The sequence below is a fragment of the Hypomesus transpacificus genome, chromosome 18, assembly GCF_021917145.1.
Source record: "Hypomesus transpacificus isolate Combined female chromosome 18, fHypTra1, whole genome shotgun sequence".
NCBI classification, from domain to species: Eukaryota; Metazoa; Chordata; class Actinopteri; order Osmeriformes; family Osmeridae; genus Hypomesus; species Hypomesus transpacificus.
The window spans coordinates 2,447,232-2,472,640 of NC_061077.1; the positions used below are offsets into that span (position 1 = coordinate 2,447,232).

A 25,409-nucleotide genomic window follows, 5' to 3' on the forward strand; every position below is an offset into this window, starting at 1 on the left:
GTGGTGAAGACATGCTGTTCACTGGCTTAGGATGCCATGATTATTCATGTAGTCATTCATGTGCTGTGGGTTTACTTTTGAAATCCACGTATTTCAAACGAGTAATTGTCAGTCTTTTGATGATGAATTTGCAGGAATTTGCATTAAAAGGAAAGAGGGTGTTTTGTGGCAGCTTTGAACATTGGTTTGCATCAGATGGAGAATCCTATGTTTGACATGTGTAGAGTATTCCATTTACCTTCACACACCCAAAAGGTCCATGCACAGATTAGTAAAGACGTGGAATGTGGTATCAGCTCACCTCATTTTCCAGGTGTACATGAGACACATGGGGTTAAAACAACGTGTCAAATGATGGGTGAACTTGAATACCCACTGGTGTTCTTCATTCCAATCAACATGGCTTGACAAGCTCAACAGTAAAACTAATTATCATCCACAGTGCATCTGAGGAGCTATTTGGACAGAAAGCAATGTGTGCCACTGGAGTTTCAAAACCACTTCCTGTCTCTCTCTCTCTCTCCAGCCTCTCTAGTGTTTTTAGACCTGTTGTGATAATCCATCAGTGAATAGTCTTATCTTCTTACAATCATCAAAACCATTAAAAAACCCTTCAAACAACAGTCACAGCATGGTTACCTTGTGATGCTATACCGCAGAGCCTACATCCTGAGAATGTCCAGCGATTGAGAACAATAGATTTTCCAGTATTTAAAACTTACACTATTTCCTAGTTGACTGAATGTACAGTAGGATACAGAAAGGTTGTACCTCTCAGATGCCCTCAATAGTAGCGTTGAGGTCAAGCATGCAACAGTCTCATATTACCCCCAAGAAGAAGTCAAGATGGCTGCCTTTCACTGGTTCCCTCGTGACCTGGCTGGGGGCTAGGGAGGATGAGCCGCTTTCTCCATGGAAACTGCGTTCCGCATCCCCATAGCAACACTTGTAGGAGGGTAAAAATAAAACAACAAATTAAGATAAACAAGGAAATGGGGAGTTTTCAGGTATGACAGGCCAAATCTGTAGACGCCATTCCCGTCACTTCCACCTCCGGGTCAGACAGATGTCCGTCTGCTCAAACTGCCCAGTAGACTTTCACAAGTTACAGTTCGGTCAGTCGGTCAGTCAGTCAGTCAGACAAGTCAGACAGTTATCAACTCATTACATAGTGTGATGATTGTAATTGTGGAATCAGTAAAATGTAATTTAAATAACTTCTCTTTGGACAAAGATTTGAATAACTTCAGGGTGGTGGTTAACATGAGTGTTCAAACAATTGAGACTTTTGTGAGCTGTAAATCCCAGCTCCATTCAAATGTAAATAGCCCTGTGATGTAATAGGACATTCATATGCAATCACACATTACAGAGTCATTGCTACTTACAAGGAGTCAATTATCATCACAATAAGGGTTAAAGGAGTGAATTCACGCAATATTACTCCAAATGAAAAATGTTGACATCCAGCCAGCCACCAAAGTAGGTTATTACCGATTGCTAAACCGTTTCAGCTATCATATTTGCAGAGATTTTGCGCAAGCACATTTTTGTGAGTGACACAAAAGGCACAAAGTAGTCTTGATTTTTCCGTCGCACTGCTGCCTTTGAATGCATCCACATCTGAATCCACCGTTGACTTACTGAAAGGCTCCAGACTGTCTGCAGCCGTCTGGAGCCTGATTTAATATTCCTGCCGGCTTGATGTCTGTGACTCACTGATGTCATCTGGTCCTTTCTATCAGGCACTACTCACAGAGCACTGCACACTCCATTTCTGCACATCAAACACTGCTCTGTAAAGGGATCAGCTATAATGATGTTCACACCCTCAGCTACAAGGTGTGTGTGTGTGTGTGTTTTGTGTGGGTGCGTGTCTGGGACCTGTGTGTTTGTGCACCTGACAGAAGAGAATTAGAGAAGCTGAACAGTAATTAGTCTAGCTGATTCTTGCAAATCTCCATGGAGATGCTGGTGTGCCCCATCAACACCTTTACTATGTCATCATCCAAGCGCTAGGGGAACCGGAGGAATGGGAACAACCTTCTTATGGTGGCTTTAGAGAGACCCTTACTATGTGGTATGCTGTTTGGTGGTGCACTGAGTGAAACAATAATCCACACACAGTTTTACACCATCTCTGCTGCACTTGCTATATGCACTATTTATAGTGTATTGTATTTGACTAAAAGTGTTGGCTAAATGAATACAACATTTAATACTATATGACGGCTATCTTCAATGAAACATTCAACAGTGAGATAAAATAGGTAGAAGGTTACCCTGGCAATTATTCCACAAGTTGAAACATGAGGTTGATTTTATTTGTATTCTGGCAGATGAACACATACCGACATGGTTCAAGATATCATCTGTGTGTAGACACATGGCATCTGACAGCTTTAACTGAGTTTGATTTCACAACCACCACTGTTTCATATTCAATCTATGATGACAACATGGGATTCATCTATTGTTTTCTCCCCACTATAAATAAAATGTACAGTAAAGTAGGAAAGAAGGCTGTATAATATAGACAAATGGAACAAGAATCTAAACATTATATTTTTCATCATTCATTTTATTTATTTAGTTAGCTGAGCAGTTTGTATAGAATGACAGGTTTAGGAATGCTTCAGTATACTGTGCTACATACAAATGTGCTTTTACGTTTACATAAAAGATATAGACATTTGTGTCTGCATAACGGTGGGGATTGAAAATTATAATTTAAAAAAACGGAACTATCTGCTTATTTAAACATAAGGCAACTATGGTAGACCATGAGGAATATAGTAAGTCACCTGTGAAAGAAACCATAATCTTTTATTTTATGTATTTTCTCCCCCGAGCAACTTGTGCCGGGGTTACACAAAGATCTCAAGCCACTGAGAGTTCTGGCACAAATCTACGTTTACATTACTGCACACAAGCTCTATGACTCGACATTAGGCACAACTGGAACTGCTGTCACGTTATAGAATGTGTCTTTACGATGCATTACAACGTATGAACTAACAATGGTGATGACAAACCTACTGTACAATCTCATAGAGCCTACTTTTGGTCCCTTGTCAACGAGCAATGATGAGTGGATGGTTTATAGCTAATGTAATGATGACACAGTAAGATCTGAGGTCTTTTTTTCCCCTCTATTTTGTACAAGACTTGGTTGACATTTTGTTTACCAGGGAAAGTTGGAGCCCTGCTAGTCACATGTTCTCTCTTGACCCCTGTCTGCATGCTTTCTCTCCAGGATGCCTTAGGAAGTGCAGACACAACATGAGCCAGAGACCAAAATGCTTTGTACTTGTTTTAGTTCAAACAAAGCTGTACTTGACCTGACTTCATGGAGTCAACTTGGGACAATGATTTCAAGTGTTCGGAGCTAGATTTACAGTAACTTTGACTGTACAACGCGATATTCACACTTTTCCGGTGTATCTTCATTCTTATTAACCACAATTTATGGAGGAAAAGAGGACATCTTAATTAACAATGATCTGGTTTTGCAGACTCCAAAAAACTGTGCACAATGTAAAACTTCATTCATCCCAAGTTTTGGATTGCAATATCTTGAAAAATGCTTTTGGATCTATTGGTTCATAATTGCAACTCATAAAGTAACCAAAATATCAATGACATATCCGTCACTTCAGATATTTAGTTACTCTGAAGGTCAATAAGTCCCTATCTAGTCTGTTCTGGTTCAGAGTACATCATAGAATGAGAGATCATGCCATACATGCAGAAATGCTTTGATAGACATATGAGTTTATAGAACTACACCTCTTAAAGTATCAGATAAGTGTGTGGGGTATGTATGAGTAACAGTGAGTAACAGAAGTGAACAAGAATCCCATTTTCATCTTGGTGAGAGAGGACGTGTTCTGCATTGCTCCGTCCCACCTCCGCGCACACCCATTCAACCCATGTGCTCACAGGTCAACCTTTCAACAGCCAATCAGCTTCAGGTCAGTGTGGTCACTTCAGGTTTGGCATAGTTTCCTGTCGCGGCAAGGACATCTTTGCAGCTCTCTGTATAAAAAAAAGACAATTTGGAAATTAGACAAACAAGAATATAAGAATATAAATGAAGACATAGATCTACAACATTTAGTGTACTGGGTACATTTAGTAAACATCCTGCCAAGACATTTTAAAACTTCCTTGCGCCCCCTGAATATCATAGCATGTCAGCTTAGAAAGCTGTGCGGAAGCTGTGCGCTATGACCATGCTACTAATGGAAGCCTATTAGTGGCAATCAAGTTGAAGAGTCATTTGGGAGTAGAGGCTTCCCCTTTGCACAAAACTCTGCCTCTGAGTCTAATGCTGCTGTTAGTTGCTGTTGGCTCTCAGAGGCGGTTGACTGGCTTACCAAATTGTTACGCTCCCAATTTGGAGAAGTGAGCAGGTAACATGTCACACTGTGAAGCCACTGTGGGTTAGATATGGGACCATCTGTGCTGGAGGAACTTTGGGGTGACTGGGCTGTGACAGATGCACTGTTTACTTCTGTGTTTCAATTCATGCGTGTGGTGCAGCACGCTACCTGTCCTGATATGAATCAAAAGTGGCTTTCAGATATCTGTCTACCCCTTCTCTGCCCTGTTGCCCTTGTGATACATTACTCAAAACCACATCCTGTGTAATCCAGGGATAAAGTGGGTCACCTCCACTATGAGTTTGACCTCAGAGCCACAACCATTAGACTTTAATCCAGTTCCCGGTTTCAATCAAAAATTTCTGTAATTATCACTTCCCTATTGTACACATTACTATTTTTGTTGCAGTGAATTTTGATCTAATTAATTGATTTGATATTGTCATGCAGCCGTGCATATCTTTAGCCCCTCCCTGAGGCTAATGTGCACTAATATGTGATTGTTTGTGCGATATTCTTCTATAATAAGCTGGGATATCATTATCCACACACTCACCAGACACAGGGTTCAGTATCGAATTACATCCTTCTCTATTTCTGTCTCTCTTTCTATGTCCGAGTTAAGGGAAGGTAGAGCAACGGTTGTTTATGTGGGCTTCTGGCTTTTCTCAGATTCCCTTTGTTGTTTCTACGGACCCTAAATGAGGAGGGCTGGCAATTCCATCAGCACACCCTACCATTTGTGTCATAGACAAAACAAACTATCAGTTCATTACTTTTGCCACATATGAGGGCATTTCTGTCGCTTGTTGATGATTTAATGTACTATATGTTAGTGCCACCCTGAATGGCTTGGGGTCCATTTGTTTATTCATTAAGTCATTTAGCAGACGCTCTTATCCAAAGCGACTTACATTAAGTTATCCAAGATAGATTCTCGTGGCAGAAACATTCCATAGTGCAATCACAGTTCATTTTCCCAGGGCTGGAGTCACTAGTACGATTAGATCTGTCAAGACTTCTATTGATCTATGTAGGATGGATCTGTCTTTGGGCAGGCAAGGGGTATTACACTGCTTCCCCCTCTAGCCATTATCACCCATCACAACATGTCCCATTCCCATATCAACCTTCTGACAGAGTCTGATCGAGGAACTGGGATTTTGACTCGACTTGATTTTGACTCCAACAATGACATGTTCCATAGGTTCCACCATTAAGAAAACTGTTTCCGTCAAAGTCTGGAAAGGTTTTAGTTGACATGATGAAAGCTAGTTTCCTTTTATGGTGTTAAAGGACAAAAAAATACAACAAACCATTGATAAGCATTACTCTCATTAGGGTTGAGAAAAGAGACTGACTAATCTGTTGTCTTTCCTTGATATTAGTGTTCTAATGAGTTTTGGCAGGAGTCTTGTCTTCAGATGAAATCATGGGTAAAAGGCTCAGGCCATCTGCTGATAAGAATCAGTCAGGATGTCAAAGGGTGGAATGTTTGCTCGAGATGTGAGAAATGAATCCATTACACCCAAATATAGAGCTTCTTCTTACTGTGGGCCCTTGGGGAATTTGGGCGCTAAGATCTGAGATTCAGCGGGGGCCATTCAAGCAGAGAGGGATAGCAGACTGATAACAGCTGGTAATGAGCTGGATTAGGAGGTGTGCATACAAGAGTCTCTGCCTTGGCCACATGCTCCCGTTTCCTGTAGTAAAAACATGATACAATATAATACAATACCCCCCCCCCCCCCCCATGGCACCTGTGACAGCATTGTTACAATTTAGTTGCCAATGTATGTATCTTTGATCTAAATACTAGCTACTAGGACAGAATACTTTAACACTGTCTGTTGCTGCTGCGTACCTGTCACCATTCTTGTTGTCACGCCATGACAGTCTTATTCACACCTTTATCCAAGGCTATATTCCAGGGAGCAGACAGATAGATGATGCAATTAGTACTGTAAAGCTCTTCAATTGATTTTCCTTTTAAGCGGCTGGCGAGTCATGACTAAATAATCCACCTCCACGGTCAAGTTGGGGATCAAACTGGGGTTGATGAAAAGGTTTCATGTTGGTTCATGATGGGTTCCTCTCTAACCTATTGACAAGCAGTTTGTGTGTGTGTGGTCTATGGAAGGATATGGTGTCCACAATTTGGATTAGGTGTGGATGACCTACCTGTGCGGATTTTGGGCTCTCCAGGGCAGGAGAAGTCACCAGACGTACGCAGGAAGCAGGTGGCTTCTTTCTTTGCCTTGTTGTCACGCACGCGGGAATGCCGAAGGGTCCACTTGTCGCTAGGAGACAGGGGCTGGGTCAGGCTGCAGCGCTCCTCCTCCGACAGGGCCACGTTAGCGTCTCCGTTCTGCTGGGAGTCTGACAGGAGAGCAGGACACCAGGACAGTAAATGCCAAAGCTTTTACTCAACATCCCTTCAGGGGAAAGGTATAGCTGCATCCCACAAAAACACAGTTTTACTGTGCTGAGATTCAATTGACCCCAAGATCCCTGAAAATAATTGGATCAGTCTGTGTTTACGTGATGGTGCCTAACTAGGCCTTGTCTGTCAAAGAAACGTTAAGAAGACTTTGGGACACATAATAACAGCAGGTTGAGTTTACAATTTTGAAGAGAGAAAAACAACATGAAAAAAAATAGAGTTCCATTCTATATTCACTTCACTTTACGCAGTTTCAGAGAAAAACTGCTGTAATGGACACCATGCCAGTCTGATGTGGAGTATGACTGGTAGGGGTGGGGGAAAAAATCGATTCACATTTGAATTGCGATTCAGTCTTCTAGCGATTCATATCAATAAAAAAATAAGTTTTATAAGTTTAAGTAACACTAGAAAGCAAACTGGAATCAAATATAAGCATATATAGTTATTTATTTTATTAAAAATCTTGAATCGATTTTTAATCGAATCGTGGCCCCAGGAATCGATTCGAATCGTGAGATACCAAAAGATTCCCACCCCTAATGAATGGGTATGGTTCTGACCTGAGCGGTTTCTGCCACTGCTCTCCTCAGCTGCCAGAGGACACGTGTCACTTTGGGTGCTGTCCCTGGGAGAGTTGGTGCCGGATATCCCAAAGGAGACTGAGTCTGTTGGAACGTCAGGGTTCGGGTTGTGCTTCTTCTTCTTCTTGGGAAGCTTCTGCTTGGCCATTGCCAGTGAGTAGTACATCCCAAAGTTGTTGACGATGACGGGCACAGGCATGGCGATGGTCAGCACCCCCGCCAAGGCGCATAACGCCCCCACCATCATGCCCAGCCACGTCTGGGGGTACATGTCCCCGTAGCCCAGTGTCGTCATTGTGACTACCGCCCACCAGAAGCTAATGGGAATGTTCTTGAAGTGGGTGTGTTTGGAACCGCGCGGGTCGTCGGGTTTGGCGCCGATGCGCTCGGCGTAGTAGATCATGGTGGCGAAGATGAGCACGCCCAGGGCCAGGAAGATGATGAGGAGGCAGAACTCGTTGACGCTGGCTCTCAAGGTGTGGCCGAGCACACGGAGACCCACAAAGTGACGCGTCAGCTTGAAGATCCGAAGGATCCGGACAAAGCGCACCACCCGGAGGAAGCCCAGGACATCAGAAGCGGCTTTGGAGGACAGGCCGCTAAGGCCCAACTCCAGGTAGAAGGGCAGGATGGCCACAAAGTCGATGACGTTGAGCATGTTCTTGACAAAGAGGACCTTGTTTGGGCAACAGATGATGCGCACCAGGAACTCAAAGGTGAACCAAACCACGCACACACCCTCTACCAGGTTGAGGACAGGCTTAGTCACAACCTCCCAGGTGACCACTGTGGTGGTGACGTTGGCCACTGTCACCAGATCTGTGTTGTTGATCAGGTCGTTAAAGGCTTCGTGGGTCTCCAGACAAAAGGTGGTAATGGAGACCAGGATGAAGAAGAGAGAGGCAAAGGCGACACCCTGAAGGACAAAAAAAACACCAGTCACGACCAGTAAAGCAGAAAAACTGAAACTACTTCCTCTGTCCACCCTGTGGCGTGCTTAGGTCAACAATACACTGAGGCTCCAAGTGTAGTGAAAACATGTTTAGGACTGGTTGATCTGATTGAACTTTCAGGAACTGTGTGGCTGTTGCTTTTACTTCACAGTACAGTTTTAGTGTTGAAAAAAGTCTAGACAAAAGCTTTCTGGCAACAAACCCCGTAACCAAACAGAACTAGGCATGCACTTATTTTGTTAGCATCCACAATCATGGCCTCTGATATCCCGAAACACCAGGGACTTGTTCATATCACAGCTCCAACAACGCTCATACACATAGAAAAAGGCAAGAGAAAAATTAATTCCTTTTCTTGCATGCCAATCCGCTTGTATAGTGGCAAATGTTCATCCTAATAGGCAATGCCAATGGTTAATGTAGGAGGATGGATTTCACCAGTACACCAAGAGAATATCACACTCTATAAACAACCACTTTGCAAGCCAAATAAGCTGTTTTGGCTCTGGAACGGTATCGTGTTTGGCTAACTAACGAACCTGCGCTAAATGAGCTTGTGCTATTAGGAGGCTTCAGCCACCAGCCATAAGGCGCATGAATCTGGAGGTGGGGGAGGGGGAGCGTGGGGCTGTGAAGGAGGAAGGAGCCATGACAACCACAGCATGCCCGTGTAGCTCACCAGGAAATGTAGCTTGAAGCAAAAGGAGAGAAGCCCCACAGGCTTACCAAAGATCTGGGAAACACACAGCATGTTTACATTCAGCTGCCATTTTGTTGGAAGTTAGCAAGGATGTGGCTTCCTCCCACAATATTTCATCTGATAATACACTAATATTCATTGTTGTTCTGAAGTCCTAACGTCAAAAGAATGTGCATGTTTACAATAGTAGTATAAATTGATTTGAGGCAGGTGTACAACTTTAACATTTTGCAAACATTGTCCCTTTCTTTGACTGATTTCCTGCCCTGCAATAGCCATGTCTGTGTGTGTTAGCATTGTAGGGGATGATCTATCATTAGTGTTTGCTGTGTCCCGGACGTAGAGTATTACATTACATATCTACCCGTGCTCATCTTCCAGCTGGTTAAATATGTGCCCAAGCATGCACTTAGCAGCGGTTCAGCCCCTTTTCAGCGCTTAAACAAATGCACCAGCAGTATCCAGAAGTGTGCAACCAAATACATTGTAGAAAATCCTGGTGTAATGCATCTTCTCATTTTGGAACCAACAAGATCCCCTTTTTTTGTTAGGTTTGTTAGTATACTGTACACCACATTAATAAAGTGCATGGTACTTTGCTGGTGTAACACAGTAATGCTTCTACAATAAATTGCATTTGTATGTTTGTGTGTGTGTAGGGCTTCCATGTGTCCTAGGGATTTCTTCTGTTAAATGTTCTTTTTATCTAAAGAGAAAGAAATGTGTTAAATATGTACTGTATGCTAAAGTACACTGTATAGTTTGGGGTTTGAGTTACTTGGTATAACATGTGAAACCACTGTATCATGGATGTTTCTAGGATAACTGGAACCCATGCGTTAGAAACAAGTATATTGTTAGTTCAACATCAGTTTAGTGAAGGACGACAACCTTGTAAAAGGTATTGTACATTAATTGCAGCAAGAGGAGAGATACAATCGTGAATTGAGCAAAAAAAACTGGAAAAGCAACTATCATTATCTCCTTACCTTTCATTCTCAGACACACACCTTCACGTCTACTAACAAACACACACACACACATCTTGTGTATGCAGTTGTACCTATCATGTCCACTCATTTATACTCTCCCAGACCTCTCCACACAAAACAAATCCACACAAACGGACCATTACTTCTTCCCTGGAGAAAAGAAGCATCCAAGGCTTTTAGAATGTGAGTAGCTGCATGCGCCTGGAAAGGACAATCTGCCAGACAGCTCACACTAATGTTACACACCAGTCTGACATGTGTTGCATACCCTGTCAAAATACCCTGCCGTGTTCCTATTGCCTTTGATACCTCCAGAGTCACCCGAGGCTTGTTGACCTGTTGCATATGTTCCTCACGAAGACCTGTGGACCCTCCCCACACAATGCACTGCAATTCAGCATGGATGGTGCTTGCCCTGTATGTGTTTGCAGTCGGTCGATTGTAACCTAAACATGGAACAGGAACTGTATCCTTTGGGTGTTGGCATAATCTCTATGCTAAAGGTCAATGAGCCATGAAGCAAACAATGTTTCTGAAGGCCTGCGTCTTGTTGGGATGGCCTGTGTTTAAAGTATACCCCTGAGATCACCCTCCGAGGAGGGACTATTGCAGTGCAGTTTCATCATCATCTCATCACCGTAATTGCGCTGGTCAATGTTGCGTGAAATTGTTTATGGTGTAAAAGCATGGAGCTGAAAATGTATGAATTTAACATTTGGTTATGGTAATGACGACTAGCACATTGATTTCAATAAGTGTTGGGTGGCACTGTTATGGATGAACACATTCAGTGGTAAGGATGAATAACTCGGCGGATCAAAAGTGCCTTTCAATAACTCCTGTGACTTGAATTAGAATTTCTAAATCATCAAATCTAGATTCACTACATTTGACAATGCGAAACATTATTCATCCATCATAATCCATTCTAAATGGGATAGAACTTGTTGTTGTGCAACAGCTCTCATTTGAATATTTAACAAATTGCCTTTTATTTCCAAATATAGTTCATTCTTGTTACACACTGTAATAACATACGGTAGCTTAGCAACTACTGAATAAATCTCTATAACACAGCTGACAAGTGGCCCCTAATAAAAAGGTGATCCCTCAAGCTCAGCTTCTCTGTCCAAGAAGCCAACGAGCCCCATGGTTTATTCAAATGCCAACGGTTTATCCCAGAGCTAAACAGATCCGGACATCTGCATAGAATCTGTTCCAAGAGGACTCTGTGTGTTAGGGGAGCAAGTGGAGGCCTGGAGAAGAGAAAGGAACATATCCTTCTGCTCATAAAAGGACCAGCCCTGCACTCCACCTGTGCATTGGAAACGGTGGAGAGACACCGTGTCTTGACCCATGGGCGATTGTTTGCGTTTGCCAGCCAACCTGACACCATTTGAATGTGTGTCTGTATGTTTATAGCTGGACACCAAGGGCTACAATGATAATACATTTAATATTAGTATCAGCCAATTCAAACACTGTCACAATGTTTGAACGATTGCTTGTCTTATTCCAGTGTGGATTGCCATATTGCTCTGCCGAACACAACAGTTACAAACAGTAATACCACAAAAAAACTGTGGGTCAGACTTATATATTCCAAAATAATTGACCAAACATACACCGGGACTGGTTTTCTGCTTTTTAGTTCAGTATACCAGATGTATGCTCTACACTCTGCTCATAACCATATTTTGTCAACAAATATTGCTAGGATTTAAAAAAGCAGTTACAATATTTACATATCCATCTGTGTGGACTACCCCTAGGACAGTCTGTGGCACTGTGCCCCCTAGTCAGAGGTCTGAAGGGGAGCCAGATGCCAAGGTCCCAGCTGCTACTGCTAAGTTAGCATGTTATTTCAGCTCCTTAAACAACACCTATACACAGACAACGCAAGGATTATATTACAGGTCCAGATACAGAACAACATTGCATTGTCGTATCTGAATAAACCCTGATTAATTAGCTACATTTCAGGGCTGATGAAACATTTTCAAGGGACGTTCAGTCCATTCACAGAGGGAAAATCACAGGAGTGTGTCTCTGTCAGGGTTAGGATGCTTCTTTGGAAACTTTGTTCTTTGAAAACCTTGTCAGTGGGTTGGCTCATTGTTTTGTTCCATATACATTCACCAGGGGACGAGGTCCCCCTTTCAGCACTCAGCCATAGATGTTTGACACTTTGGAACAGATAGTCTTCCAGAGAGGGTCCAAATATCATGGAAAATATGGTTGGTCAATAACGTCCAGGATAGAAGAGAGCAGCATGGATGATAGATAGGGAGGCATGTGGTCAGTTTAGTATGTATTTATATTGTGACTGTGAGAAGTTGGCTGGTTGCCTTGGACACAGTATGCTCTGTGTCCTAAAAAGTAAAAAAAAAAAATGCCTTTTTAAATCCGAGGCAGAAAAAGACATGATTGACATGCCTGCCATGTCTTTCTGAAAGCCTTTCATGCCTGTGAGGTGATTCCATATAGGGTAATTTCAGCCTTGTCGGTCAAGGGCTTAATTGTATAGACTTCCGTCATCCCCATTCTGATGAGCGACAAAATGGATTCACAGCTAAGGGGGCAATTTTCTAGTTTTTTTTGTGAAACAATGACGTATCGGTAATTTATGAAGGTGCACAGTTGTAATGCAGGGGTCAGATGGCTGAGCGGTTAGGGAGTCAGGCTATTAATCAGAAAGTTGTTGGTTCGATTCCCGGCCAAATGACGTTGTGTCCTTGGGCAAGGCACTTCACCCTACTTGCCTCGGGCAAATGTCCCTGTACTTACTGTAAGTCGCTCTGGATAAAAGTGTCTGCTAAAATGTAATGCTTCACTCACTATCACTCACTGATTAATGACTATTTATTTTGTGTACCTGCTGACATACTAAAGTTCAATGATATGATACCTTCATGTCACAGCTTCTACCTCATGACTCAAGTCTTTTGAATCTTTGTTCAGATGTCCCTAGTGTTGCTCGAAGCAAATGCTAAATCTAGAACAGTTATACAACCTTCACGATGGAGCCTGAAGTCTAATCAGGGTACAGATACTGTATAAGGTTTAGATCCCTAATGCTTAAATCAGAATAAAGGTCTCTGAATTAATCTAATCATAAATCCGTTCACCAACCAGATCCTACTCTCAGGCTTTCAACTGGCCGTCAGAGTCAGATAGTAAAGATTCTATGGATGCATCTTGCACACCACCCGGGCCCAGCTGTTAAGGACGGAGATGGAATTTATGGCTGCTGTTATGGCGGACAAACTTCCCCATGGCCTTTTAGAATCGTATTACCTGGGGTGGGCTGAGAAGCGCTCTGAAAATTGTAAAAGCCATGAAGCAAACTAGAATCCCTCTAAAATGTTACGTTTATCATTTTAGTATGAACACAGGGGGCATACATACATAGAATGTGATTGGATGTGAGGATAATGAACATCCGGCTTGGGGAAAAATCAGTATAGTTTGTTTTATAAAAATACAGAATAATTTGTTACATAGCTACTAAGGTCAGTGTGAGGCCTCTCTCTAATTATTGTCACTTAGTCAAGGAAGGCCTCACGCCCACTTCGCTCTCCACACTGCTTCCAAAAGCAGCCATTTAAATTAATCTGACAAAATGATCAGCTGGCAGAGTGAAGGAAAAAAAACTGATTAACAGACAGGCACTGGGTTTGTCACCTTCAGGTGGCATTGCAACTATGGCAACTATGCCTTTGAATGCTGTCATGTTTGTTTCTGTTCAGTGTGCACAAGTGATGTAGGGACAGCACTCACACAACTGTGACATTATGAATCACAAGAGCTAAAATGCCAAAATCAATGTTTCAACGTAGATGTAGCTCTCAAAGACAATTAAAGACAGTAAATTTAAACATATTCTTAATCTCGATCATGTTCACATTCAGACTTAATCTAAAGTCTGACAGGTAAATGCAGATCAACACAAAGCTACATCCAGCCTTACATTGATGAGACAGCTGCTCAAACGTTATATCAGCATTCGTCTCGGTCGGCTCAGACCTGATCTATTTGTTGCCCCAAGATGAGCTGTGATTGTAAAGGTCTTAAGCGGCTGTCTACTCACCCCCTGAGACAGTCAACAGTAGTATCCCCAGACAACACGAACCACATGGGAATTATATAGATCTTATACCCTGCTGACTGCAATAGAGATTAAAAGACATATCTGCCATGGGTAACACTTTATAATTACTTACTAACATAATTTGTTAGCAGACGTGTCCACCCAATTGAAGACAGTTTGATAACCACTTGTAAACAATAATAACCAGAACCACAGTCTAAGGTAGGCCCAGATGTGAGGTTTCTATAAAGTCTTTACACCTTTCCCATGGAAACCCACTTAGATATAAAGTATTTCATGTTGTTGATCAACGTTCTGAGTGTCAGATATCTCACCCACACTCCATGTACATTTCAAGACTTAGTAGCCTATACAAACGATTTAACAATGTGGACACAACCATATAACAGCTGGCTCCATTACTGGATGCATGTGTTTCAATTTTGATGTAATATTGGACATTGAGGTCATATGCAAACTTTATTCAATACAGATTTTCATTTAAGTGTATCTTGGATTACATACTGTTCGTGATTTCTCAATCTAGATTTCAAATGAAATCATCGAATGCATGGTAACATTGGAGTCTTTATAAATCGAGTAGACACCTGTTGGAGAGGGAATGGCGCGAATGTCAAGGCTAACATGAAAAACTGATTAAGTTATTGCATTAAGAGGGAAAAGATATTGTCGAAATGCATGAAACGTCATGCAAAAGACATGCAATGAAAACAAATTGATTTATAGAAGCAACTTACTCTTGCAGCCTTAGAGGAGTAAGGGTCCTCAAATAAGGCCCATATCTTTGGTTGCCAAACTTCACAGCATCCTCGTGACCTGTCTTGGCAGTCTTCGATGCCGAACCGTCTGGGTATTTCTCTGTCATCGTCAGTATCGTCTGGATCAGGGGGTTCGAATATGTCTAATGCTTCCTCGGCGTCCCTGTGCTGCCGGTATGTCATCCAGCAACATGGCTCCACATCAGTCTCATCTATTCCCCAAAAGGCCAACTCTTCCTCAAACAGGGGTCCGCATACATCGGCAGGACAGTGAAGTTTACCAGTCCTGTAATAGTTTAGAACATACGCAAAAATACCAGGGTGCCTATCAAAAAACATCTCCTCAGTGTCCGTTTCTGGGGTGACCTGCGGGTCTGGATCGGCCAACCATGCGAGACGGGTGCCCGGCAAGGTCCTAAGGGTGCTCTTGTAGGTTTCGTGCCGTATACCACCAACATTGATGATTATTTTGTCTGAGTCTTCCCCTCTCGCCATCTCTTCTTTCAGACATGTTTTGGATGGAGCTTTGTTGCCTGACTTGCGCCCACGATAAGACGAAACACACACCGAGCTAATCATAGATTTAGATCGAGAGACCGCCCAGTATAGCCCTTTGATTTTAGTCGGTGGTTATTTTTTTTCTGGACAAATTAAATGTGCGGAGAGTTCATGATAGATCTAAGTAGGATGTCGCTCATTTACTCACTAGTCCGTAGATGTGCCCAACAAGTCCAAGGTGCGCACGCTACATAAAACCACCTGTTAAATTACAACTCCTCTAATGACAGTTCCAGTGTGATGTGGTGCACATTTGGCAATTGGCACAGATCATAAGCTTCATCGATGAGTTGACCCGTGTGAAATACAAGTGTTTCTTTCTCCCCCCCAAAAAAAGCCTTCTGGATTCTTCCTGTTGTACTTTCTCCCGGGTGTCTGACACCCTTCAGTCAACAAATGTGTCTTTTAAAATGATGGCTTGTGGGTAAATTCCATTATATTGTTGATTCACTTTTTAGGAAATCGCATATTTCTCACCCTTTCAAGCTCAAAGTTTTCCAAAATTGACACTGACAAAAATCCAGCTCAACCAAATGAAACAAGTTCTTTTTTTTCTTCTTATTTTTTCAAGATCAAGAAGTTATGTGATCCAAACAATTATATACGCGTACGCATGCATTGAATAATTCCATACATTTGATCAACAGCGGGGTTGAAAGGTTGTTTTTCAGCAGATAATCTGTTGCTTCTCTGTAAGGATCCTTCCTCCCTCACCAATTTAGACGACACAACACCGTAGGATGGCGCGTGCAACCTCCTTGACAAATTAACTCTTCAAGTACTGATTTGGATGCAATTAGATCACTGAGCACCATATTGCCCCACTGTTTATTTCCACTGTTACATTGTTTATATAAGTATGTAGTCTACTAAAATCATACATTTTTCATCAGTAACAGACGCAGATCGTATCTATCCGTATTATTTGGGCTACATTCCCACTGTGATATTATTGACAGATATCAACTACGTAGCTTGTTTTCATCACATTAGGTGACATTTGATCATCGTCTGTTGCTCTGTGTGGTTCATGAAACCTCATAGTAGGATGAAAGCTTAGGAGGCTATGGGACCATCACGTTACAACAAAGGGAAGATACTGCATAGATGTCAAAACTATTTCAAATTAGTTAGTGCAAGGTGAATCAGGAGTAAGCTACATAAATTACACAGGACACAAATTTAATCAGTTCCCATCTAACTGAATTGTTCGTTTATTTTAAACCACAGCTTTGGTGTAGGCCTATGGCTTTTTTTAAATGTTGTCATATTAGTTTATATCGTCCGATAGATACTCAAGTCAATTTCTGACATGGTTATCGCTATCGTGCCTCAAACATTTCGCTGTGTATGATGCCATCTAGTGTACTTTTTCTGCATTACATACTAAATCTTGATATGAGGTTGCCAATCTACTGTACAAGATAGTTCCAGAAGCAGATTATTTTGAAATCTTGGAAAAGTTTTATTATGATGAATCAAGATATGAACAAGACAATAATGTACAGTATGTACAGTAAGAGATGGACAAGCTAAAATAATACATCTGTAAACTATCAAACAGGGTTTCAAATGTAAGGTCAAAAATCCGTATTCACTAAGCAAGAAAAAACACCACCTGAATATAACTCAAGGTGCTGTCTTCCTATACAAAATGAGTGTGTTTCAAATATCACATTGTTTTTGGAAGCTTTGAATAACATTAAGGTACACTTGCAGTAAAAACATGTTCGGTTACAGCAAAGATGCCAAAGTACATGCTCTGAAGGAGGCCATACAGTGTTTAGTCCACCTCCTCAATAGTAGGACCCTGAGACGAACCGGACCGTGCCTCACTACCACAGCTTCCCATTGGGGCCCCTCCCATTGGGGCCCCTCCCTGGTACAGCTTGGACACTATTGGGTTACACACTTTCTCTAGCTCCTTTTGCTGGTGTTCATACTCTTCTTTCTCTGCCAGCTGGTTGTTCTCCAACCAGGAGATTGCCTGGTTGCACTTCTCAACGACCTTCTTTATATCATCTTCACTTATCTTCCCTTTCATATTATCATCCTCCACACTGCTTTTCATGTTGAACGCGTAGGACTCCAACGAGTTCTTGGCAGCTATCTTCTCCCTCTGACTATCATCCTCATCTTTGTACTTTTCAGCGTCCTGCACCATCCTCTCAATCTCCTCCTTGCTCAGACGTCCCTTGTCGTTGGTGATGGTGATCTTGTTTTCTTTGCCAGTGCTTTTGTCAACAGCGGACACATTCAGAATGCCATTGGCATCAATGTCAAAGGTTACCTCCACCTGAGGTACCCCTCTTGGGGCAGGAGGAATTCCTGTGAGATCAAACTTGCCAAGCAGGTTGTTATCCTTGGTCATTGCCCTCTCCCCCTCATACACCTGAATAAGCACTCCAGGCTGGTTGTCGGAGTAGGTGGAGAAGGTCTGGGTCTGCTTGGTGGGGATGGTGGTGTTACGTTTGATGAGGGCTGTCATAACTCCTCCTGCTGTCTCAATCCCCAGGGACAGAGGTGCCACGTCCAGCAGAAGCAAGTCCTGGACGTTCTCTGAGGTGTCGCCCATGAGGATGGCAGCCTGCACGGCAGCCCCGTACGCCACTGCCTCATCTGGGTTGATGCTCTTGTTGAGCTCCCTGTCGTTAAAGAAGTCCTGCAGGAGCTTCTGGATCTTGGGGATTCGAGTGGAGCCACCGACCAGGACGATGTCGTGAATCTGAGTCTTGTCCATCTTGGCGTCCCTCAGGGATTTCTCAACTGGTTCTAGGGTTCCCCTGAAGAGCTCTGCATTCATCTCCTCAAAGCGCGCCCTGGTGATGGAGGTGTAGAAGTCGATGCCTTCAAACAGAGAATCGATTTCGATGCTGGCCTGGGTGCTGGAGGACAGGGTTCTCTTGGCCCTCTCACAGGCCGTGCGCAGCCTTCGCACCGCCCTCTTGTTCTGGCTGATGTCCTTCTTGTGTTTCCTCTTGAACTCCTCCATAAAGTGGTTGACCATGCGGTTGTCAAAGTCCTCCCCGCCCAGGTGAGTGTCCCCAGCTGTGGCCTTCACCTCAAAGATGCCGTCCTCAATGGTCAGAATGGACACGTCAAAGGTACCCCCACCCAGATCAAAGATCAATACATTGCGCTCCCCTCTTTTGACCTTGTCCAGGCCGTATGCGATAGCAGCTGCTGTGGGCTCATTGATAATCCTCAGGACGTTCAGGCCAGAGATGACTCCAGCATCCTTGGTGGCCTGCCTCTGCGAGTCATTAAAGTAAGCTGGAACTGTGATGACTGCATTGGACACCTTCTGACCAAGGTAGGCCTCTGCTATCTCCTTCATCTTTACTAGAACCATGGATGAGATTTCCTCAGGGTAGAAGGCCTTTGTCTCCCCTTTGTACTCCACCTGGACCTTGGGCTTCCCACCGTCGCTGATGACATTGAAGGGCCAAAGCTTCATGTCAGACTGTACAATGGGATCGTCAAACTTTCGGCCAATGAGCCGTTTGGCGTCGAAGACGGTGTTGGTGGGATTCATGGCCACTTGGTTTTTCGCGGCATCTCCAATTAGCCTTTCATTGTCAGTGAAAGCCACATAGCTCGGGGTGGTTCTGTTGCCCTGGTCATTGGCAATAATCTCAACCTTCCCATGCTGAAACACTCCCACACAGGAGTAGGTTGTACCGAGATCAATGCCAATAGATACTCCTTTTGCTGAAGACATCTTGGATTGTTTCTGTAGAGTTATTGGTAAAAGAAAAGAAAGCATACCAATATTTACATGGCTATAATAAATGAGTGAATAGCAATAAAATAAACAATTCTAAGCAAATAAAAGCTTATTGTGGAATTATTCTTAAATAAAAACGTCACATTTCATCAGTTCCGTTCTCTCTAAAAACCGTTACATGAAGATTATTTGTACTCACAATTTTGTTCTCGTCGGAGGGAGCTCAAAGAGCCTTGCTGATAAGTTTCCCGTGTGTTTAGGTGTCGCTCCTATGGCGCCTTGAGTCTTTCAAAAAGTAATGCCTCCACCGTCTGAACGTGCTTATAAAGTGAAAGCTAGTTTCTAGAACGCTCCTTTTACGTCACGCTCTTGTTGACGTAACTGTTCATTTTAGTAACTGAGGCTGCCTGGAAACTTCGCGAAAGCGACTGAATAATCTAGAACTGGAAGCGTCTCGAAGCTGACTCCACCGTCATGTAAACATTGGGAGAACTGAGGGAACATGCTGGAGAACTGAGGGAACATGCTGGAAAGACAATAATAGTGCGACATGTTCAGGAACGTACGCGAACGTCTGCAAAGAAAAAGCCTGTGACCAACAAACAACGCTGTTTACTCTTACACACAAGAAGATATGCGAAAACGGGACAGTTGATGTAGCCTAGCTTTATTAATGTTATTTAATGTTGTTAATGTTGTCATATATATTGTCATATCAGTTATATTGTCCAATAGATAAAGGCAATTTCTGACATGATTACTGCTATCACGTCTCAAACATAACGTTGTGCAGGCCTATGATGTTACGTAGTGTAATCTTGGTGCATTACATACTAAACTAGACCGAGGTGAAGTTAGTTTCATATTATTCGTCTCACATTCGGAAGACGCTACTTTGCAGCGTCGCGTTAGGGTCCGGGTGAAAACTAACCGTACAATTTAGAAAATGTACGTGTTTCATTATATTTCTGTGGCTATAAAACATCAAAGTGTCACCAGATTATTCTAATAATGTCTGAACTGCTTCCACAACCTTTACCTTTTCAATTACGTTTAAAATAAATATATTTATTAAATCGCTATCTCTGAAATAGCTTGAAATCCTCGCTAAATTTAAAAACCTTTTCAAATGTGTGTTAAAAAATCTCAAATTGACACCAGATTATTCTAATAATGTCTGGCCTACTTCCACACCCTTTACTTTTATTTAGGATTTCATGTAATTTCAGAGATCAGCAATTTTCTATCATTTTGTTTACATTTACATGTTTAAACCTTAATTGAAAGGGTAAAGGAAAAGGGTGTGGGAATAGGCCAGACATGATTAGAATAATCTGGCTGGCTGTTCCAACTGTGGAAGAAATTGGGATATCCTGTGTGCTTACATTATTACAAGGAGAGCTCCAACTATGATCTCTATAGTCTGAGAGCTGTCATCGTTTGGGAGCTGTGAATCTTTTTCCTGAGACTGTTGTAACGTCATAACTGCCTGACTGTCACTATGTATGTTTACATTCTTTTGCCCTATAAAAGATGTCCCTCCGGCCTTCAGATGAGAGACATGAATGAGACCTAAGCCTGATGTTGTGTTGTCATTTATTGTCAGACGTCTGATTTTCTTTCCCAATCTGCAGAATGATAATACTTATTGAAATCCACAACTCAACTGAACTTAGTCACTCCATTTATGAAGAGACGGACAAAACACTTTCTTCATCAATTACTCCCCTCCAGCAGAAGGCTGCGGTCCATCAGGACCAAAACCTCGCGCCACAAGAACAGTTTCTTTCCATCTGCCACTCGTATCTTCAACAAGGCCAAGGGCTCACACAGACTGTAAACCATTGCCATATTTGCACCATAGACTAATTTGCACCCTTGTCATATTTGAACTCGTTTACCCTATTTGTATTTTAGTATTTTTATATTGTATATCATAGCTACTTAATTTTTTGTATTTTATTTATTATAAATTCTTACAGCCCCTTAGTATCAGTTAGATCTTGTACCACTAGTATAGTTAGACTTTTACACACCTATTCAAAATTAATGTTCCCTGTTTGCTGAATGTATGCACTTTCCAGCCAAAGTAAATTCCTTGACTGTGCAAACTTTCATGGCGATTAAACCCCTTTCTGATTCTGATGATTACAAAATCGATAATTGACCTTCGGCCTAGAGTGCTCTGTTACCAGGTACACTTATGAGCATCTTTATGTTAGAACATGGTGTTTGTTATAGATTTTGACACTGATGTCTATGTAGTGCAAACATTTACGGAGTTTTGGGGGTGGGAAAACAGCTAATAATACAAATAAATATAAATGTGAGATAACATAGTGTGTGCCTTGCTGACCAAAGCACACCCAAGTATTGGTATGAGGTAGCCAACCTACTGTATAAGATAGTCAGTCCCAGAAGCAGATTATTTTGAAATCTTGGAAAAGTTTTATTATGATGAATCAAGATATGAACAAGACAATAATGTACAGTATATACAGTAAGCGATGGACGAGCTAAAATAATACATCTGTAAATTATCAAACAGGGTTACAAATGTTAAGTCAAAAATCCCTATTCGCTAAGCAAGAAAACACCACCTGAATATAACTCAAGGTGCTGTCTTCCTATACAAAATGAGTGTGTTTCAAATATCACATTGTTTTTGGAAGCTTTGAATAACATTAAGGTACACTTGCAGTAAAAACATGTTCGGTTACAGCAAAGATGCCAAAGTACATGCTCTGAAGGAGGCCATACAGTGTTTAGTCCACCTCCTCAATAGTAGGACCCTGAGACGAACCGGACCGTGCCTCACTACCACAGCTTCCCATTGGGGCCCCTCCCATTGGGGCCCCTCCCTGGTACAGCTTGGACACTATTGGGTTACACACTTTCTCTAGCTCCTTTTGCTGGTGTTCATACTCTTCTTTCTCTGCCAGCTGGTTGTTCTCCAACCAGGAGATTGCCTGGTTGCACTTCTCAACAACCTTCTTTATATCATCTTCACTTATCTTCCCTTTCATATTATCATCCTCCACACTGCTTTTCATGTTGAACGCGTAGGACTCCAACGAGTTCTTGGCAGCTATCTTCTCCCTCTGACTATCATCCTCATCTTTGTACTTTTCAGCGTCCTGCACCATCCTCTCAATCTCCTCCTTGCTCAGACGTCCCTTGTCGTTGGTGATGGTGATCTTGTTTTCTTTGCCAGTGCTTTTGTCAACAGCGGACACATTCAGAATGCCATTGGCATCAATGTCAAAGGTTACCTCCACCTGAGGTACCCCTCTTGGGGCAGGAGGAATTCCTGTGAGATCAAACTTGCCAAGCAGGTTGTTATCCTTGGTCATTGCCCTCTCCCCCTCATACACCTGAATAAGCACTCCAGGCTGGTTGTCGGAGTAGGTGGAGAAGGTCTGGGTCTGCTTGGTGGGGATGGTGGTGTTACGTTTGATGAGGGCTGTCATAACTCCTCCTGCTGTCTCAATCCCCAGGGACAGAGGTGCCACGTCCAGCAGAAGCAAGTCCTGGACGTTCTCTGAGGTGTCGCCCATGAGGATGGCAGCCTGCACGGCAGCCCCGTACGCCACTGCCTCATCTGGGTTGATGCTCTTGTTGAGCTCCCTGTCGTTAAAGAAGTCCTGCAGGAGCTTCTGGATCTTGGGGATTCGAGTGGAGCCACCGACCAGGACGATGTCGTGAATCTGAGTCTTGTCCATCTTGGCGTCCCTCAGGGATTTCTCAACTGGTTCTAGGGTTCCCCTGAAGAGCTCTGCATTCATCTCCTCAAAGCGCGCCCTGGTGATGGAGGTGTAGAAGTCGATGCCTTCAAACAGAGAATCGATTTCGATGCTGGCCTGGGTGCTGGAGGACAGGGTTCTCTTGGCCCTCTCACAGGCCGTGCGCAGCCTTCGCACCGCCCTCTTGTTCTGGCTGATGTCCTTCTTGTGTTTCCTCTTGAACTCCTCCATAAAGTGGTTGACCATGCGGTTGTCAAAGTCCTCCCCGCCCAGGTGAGTGTCCCCAGCTGTGGCCTTCACCTCAAAGATGCCGTCCTCAATGGTCAGAATGGACACGTCAAAGGTACCCCCACCCAGATCAAAGATCAATACATTGCGCTCCCCTCTTTTGACCTTGTCCAGGCCGTATGCGATAGCAGCTGCTGTGGGCTCATTGATAATCCTCAGGACGTTCAGGCCAGAGATGACTCCAGCATCCTTGGTGGCCTGCCTCTGCGAGTCATTAAAGTAAGCTGGAACTGTGATGACTGCATTGGACACCTTCTGACCAAGGTAGGCCTCTGCTATCTCCTTCATCTTTACTAGAACCATGGATGAGATTTCCTCAGGGTAGAAGGCCTTTGTCTCCCCTTTGTACTCCACCTGGACCTTGGGCTTCCCACCGTCGCTGATGACATTGAAGGGCCAAAGCTTCATGTCAGACTGTACAATGGGATCGTCAAACTTTCGGCCAATGAGCCGTTTGGCGTCGAAGACGGTGTTGGTGGGATTCATGGCCACTTGGTTTTTCGCGGCATCTCCAATTAGCCTTTCATTGTCAGTGAAAGCCACATAGCTCGGGGTGGTTCTGTTGCCCTGGTCATTGGCAATAATCTCAACCTTCCCATGCTGAAACACTCCCACACAGGAGTAGGTTGTACCGAGATCAATGCCAATAGATACTCCTTTTGCTGAAGACATCTTGGATTGTTTCTGTAGAGTTATTGGTAAAAGAAAAGAAAGCATACCAATATTTACATGGCTATAATAAATGAGTGAATAGCAATAAAATAAACAATTCTAAGCAAATAAAAGCTTATTGTGGAATTATTCTTAAATAAAAACGTCACATTTCATCAGTTCCGTTCTCTCTAAAAACCGTTACATGAAGATTATTTGTACTCACAATTTTGTTCTCGTCGGAGGGAGCTCAAAGAGCCTTGCTGATAAGTTTCCCGTGTGTTTAGGTGTCGCTCCTATGGCGCCTTGAGTCTTTCAAAAAGTAATGCCTCCACCGTCTGAACGTGCTTATAAAGTGAAAGCTAGTTTCTAGAACGCTCCTTTTACGTCACGCTCTTGTTGACGTAACTGTTCATTTTAGTAACTGAGGCTGCCTGGAAACTTCGCGAAAGCGACTGAATAATCTAGAACTGGAAGCGTCTCGAAGCTGACTCCACCGTCATGTAAACATTGGGAGAACTGAGGGAACATGCTGGAGAACTGAGGGAACATGCTGGAAAGACAATAATAGTGCGACATGTTCAGGAACGTACGCGAACGTCTGCAAAGAAAAAGCCTGTGACCAACAAACAACGCTGTTTACTCTTACACACAAGAAGATATGCGAAAACGGGACAGTTGATGTAGCCTAGCTTTATTAATGTTATTTAATGTTGTTAATGTTGTCATATATATTGTCATATCAGTTATATTGTCCAATAGATAAAGGCAATTTCTGACATGATTACTGCTATCACGTCTCAAACATAACGTTGTGCAGGCCTATGATGTTACGTAGTGTAATCTTGGTGCATTACATACTAAACTAGACCGAGGTGAAGTTAGTTTCATATTATTCGTCTCACATTCGGAAGACGCTACTTTGCAGCGTCGCGTTAGGGTCCGGGTGAAAACTAACCGTACAATTTAGAAAATGTACGTGTTTCATTATATTTCTGTGGCTATAAAACATCAAAGTGTCACCAGATTATTCTAATAATGTCTGAACTGCTTCCACAACCTTTACCTTTTCAATTACGTTTAAAATAAATATATTTATTAAATCGCTATCTCTGAAATAGCTTGAAATCCTCGCTAAATTTAAAAACCTTTTCAAATGTGTGTTAAAAAATCTCAAATTGACACCAGATTATTCTAATAATGTCTGGCCTACTTCCACACCCTTTACTTTTATTTAGGATTTCATGTAATTTCAGAGATCAGCAATTTTCTATCATTTTGTTTACATTTACATGTTTAAACCTTAATTGAAAGGGTAAAGGAAAAGGGTGTGGGAATAGGCCAGACATGATTAGAATAATCTGGCTGGCTGTTCCAACTGTGGAAGAAATTGGGATATCCTGTGTGCTTACATTATTACAAGGAGAGCTCCAACTATGATCTCTATAGTCTGAGAGCTGTCATCGTTTGGGAGCTGTGAATCTTTTTCCTGAGACTGTTGTAACGTCATAACTGC

General features: G+C 42.7%; 3 protein-coding genes across 4 annotated transcripts; all 3 read right to left on the reverse strand.

Moving 5' to 3' along the window:
* Positions 1 to 2,360: 2,360 nt before the first annotated feature.
* Positions 2,361 to 16,188, reverse strand: kcnc4 (potassium voltage-gated channel, Shaw-related subfamily, member 4). 2 transcript variants are annotated; one of them, XM_047040913.1, is made up of 4 exons: positions 14,906 to 16,188; positions 7,392 to 8,328; positions 6,567 to 6,764; positions 2,361 to 4,038 (listed from the first exon to the last, which is right to left on the reverse strand). In XM_047040913.1, exons 1-4 carry the CDS (start codon positions 15,503 to 15,505, stop codon positions 3,971 to 3,973), a joined length of 1,803 nt encoding a protein of 600 aa, XP_046896869.1. In that variant the 5' UTR covers positions 15,506 to 16,188; the 3' UTR covers positions 2,361 to 3,970. The 2 variants fall into 2 exon arrangements, with proteins under 2 accessions (XP_046896869.1, XP_046896870.1); XM_047040914.1 differs by lacking the exon at positions 2,361 to 4,038 and adding an exon at positions 6,158 to 6,305.
* A 740-nt stretch (positions 16,189 to 16,928) lies between these two features.
* LOC124480470 (heat shock 70 kDa protein) lies at positions 16,929 to 19,532 on the reverse strand. The gene is made up of 2 exons (XM_047039816.1): positions 19,411 to 19,532; positions 16,929 to 19,217 (listed from the first exon to the last, which is right to left on the reverse strand). Exon 2 carries the CDS (start codon positions 19,203 to 19,205, stop codon positions 17,268 to 17,270), a length of 1,938 nt encoding a protein of 645 aa, XP_046895772.1. The 5' UTR covers positions 19,206 to 19,217; positions 19,411 to 19,532; the 3' UTR covers positions 16,929 to 17,267.
* Positions 19,533 to 21,636: 2,104 nt separating this feature from the next.
* LOC124481087 (heat shock 70 kDa protein) lies at positions 21,637 to 24,241 on the reverse strand. Its single transcript, XM_047040857.1, has 2 exons — positions 24,120 to 24,241; positions 21,637 to 23,926 (listed from the first exon to the last, which is right to left on the reverse strand). Exon 2 carries the CDS (start codon positions 23,912 to 23,914, stop codon positions 21,977 to 21,979), a length of 1,938 nt encoding a protein of 645 aa, XP_046896813.1. The 5' UTR covers positions 23,915 to 23,926; positions 24,120 to 24,241; the 3' UTR covers positions 21,637 to 21,976.
* Positions 24,242 to 25,409: the final 1,168 nt, after the last annotated feature.

Bases quoted from the DNA above. Each gene is read 5' to 3' on its own strand.
- LOC124480470 (XM_047039816.1), bottom strand. From the start codon at position 19,205: ATGTCTTCAGCAAAAGGAGTATCTATTGGCATTGATCTCGGTACAACC.
- kcnc4 (XM_047040913.1), bottom strand. From the start codon at position 15,505: ATGATTAGCTCGGTGTGTGTTTCGTCTTATCGTGGGCGCAAGTCAGGC. The intron at 8,329-14,905 runs GTAAGTTGCTTC...TTTGTCCTTCAG, and splicing joins ACTCCTCTAAGGCTGCAAGA to GGTGTCGCCTTTGCCTCTCT. The intron at 6,765-7,391 runs GTCAGAACCATA...CTCTCCTGTCAG, and splicing joins CAGTGGCAGAAACCGCTCAG to ACTCCCAGCAGAACGGAGAC.
- LOC124481087 (XM_047040857.1), bottom strand. From the start codon at position 23,914: ATGTCTTCAGCAAAAGGAGTATCTATTGGCATTGATCTCGGTACAACC.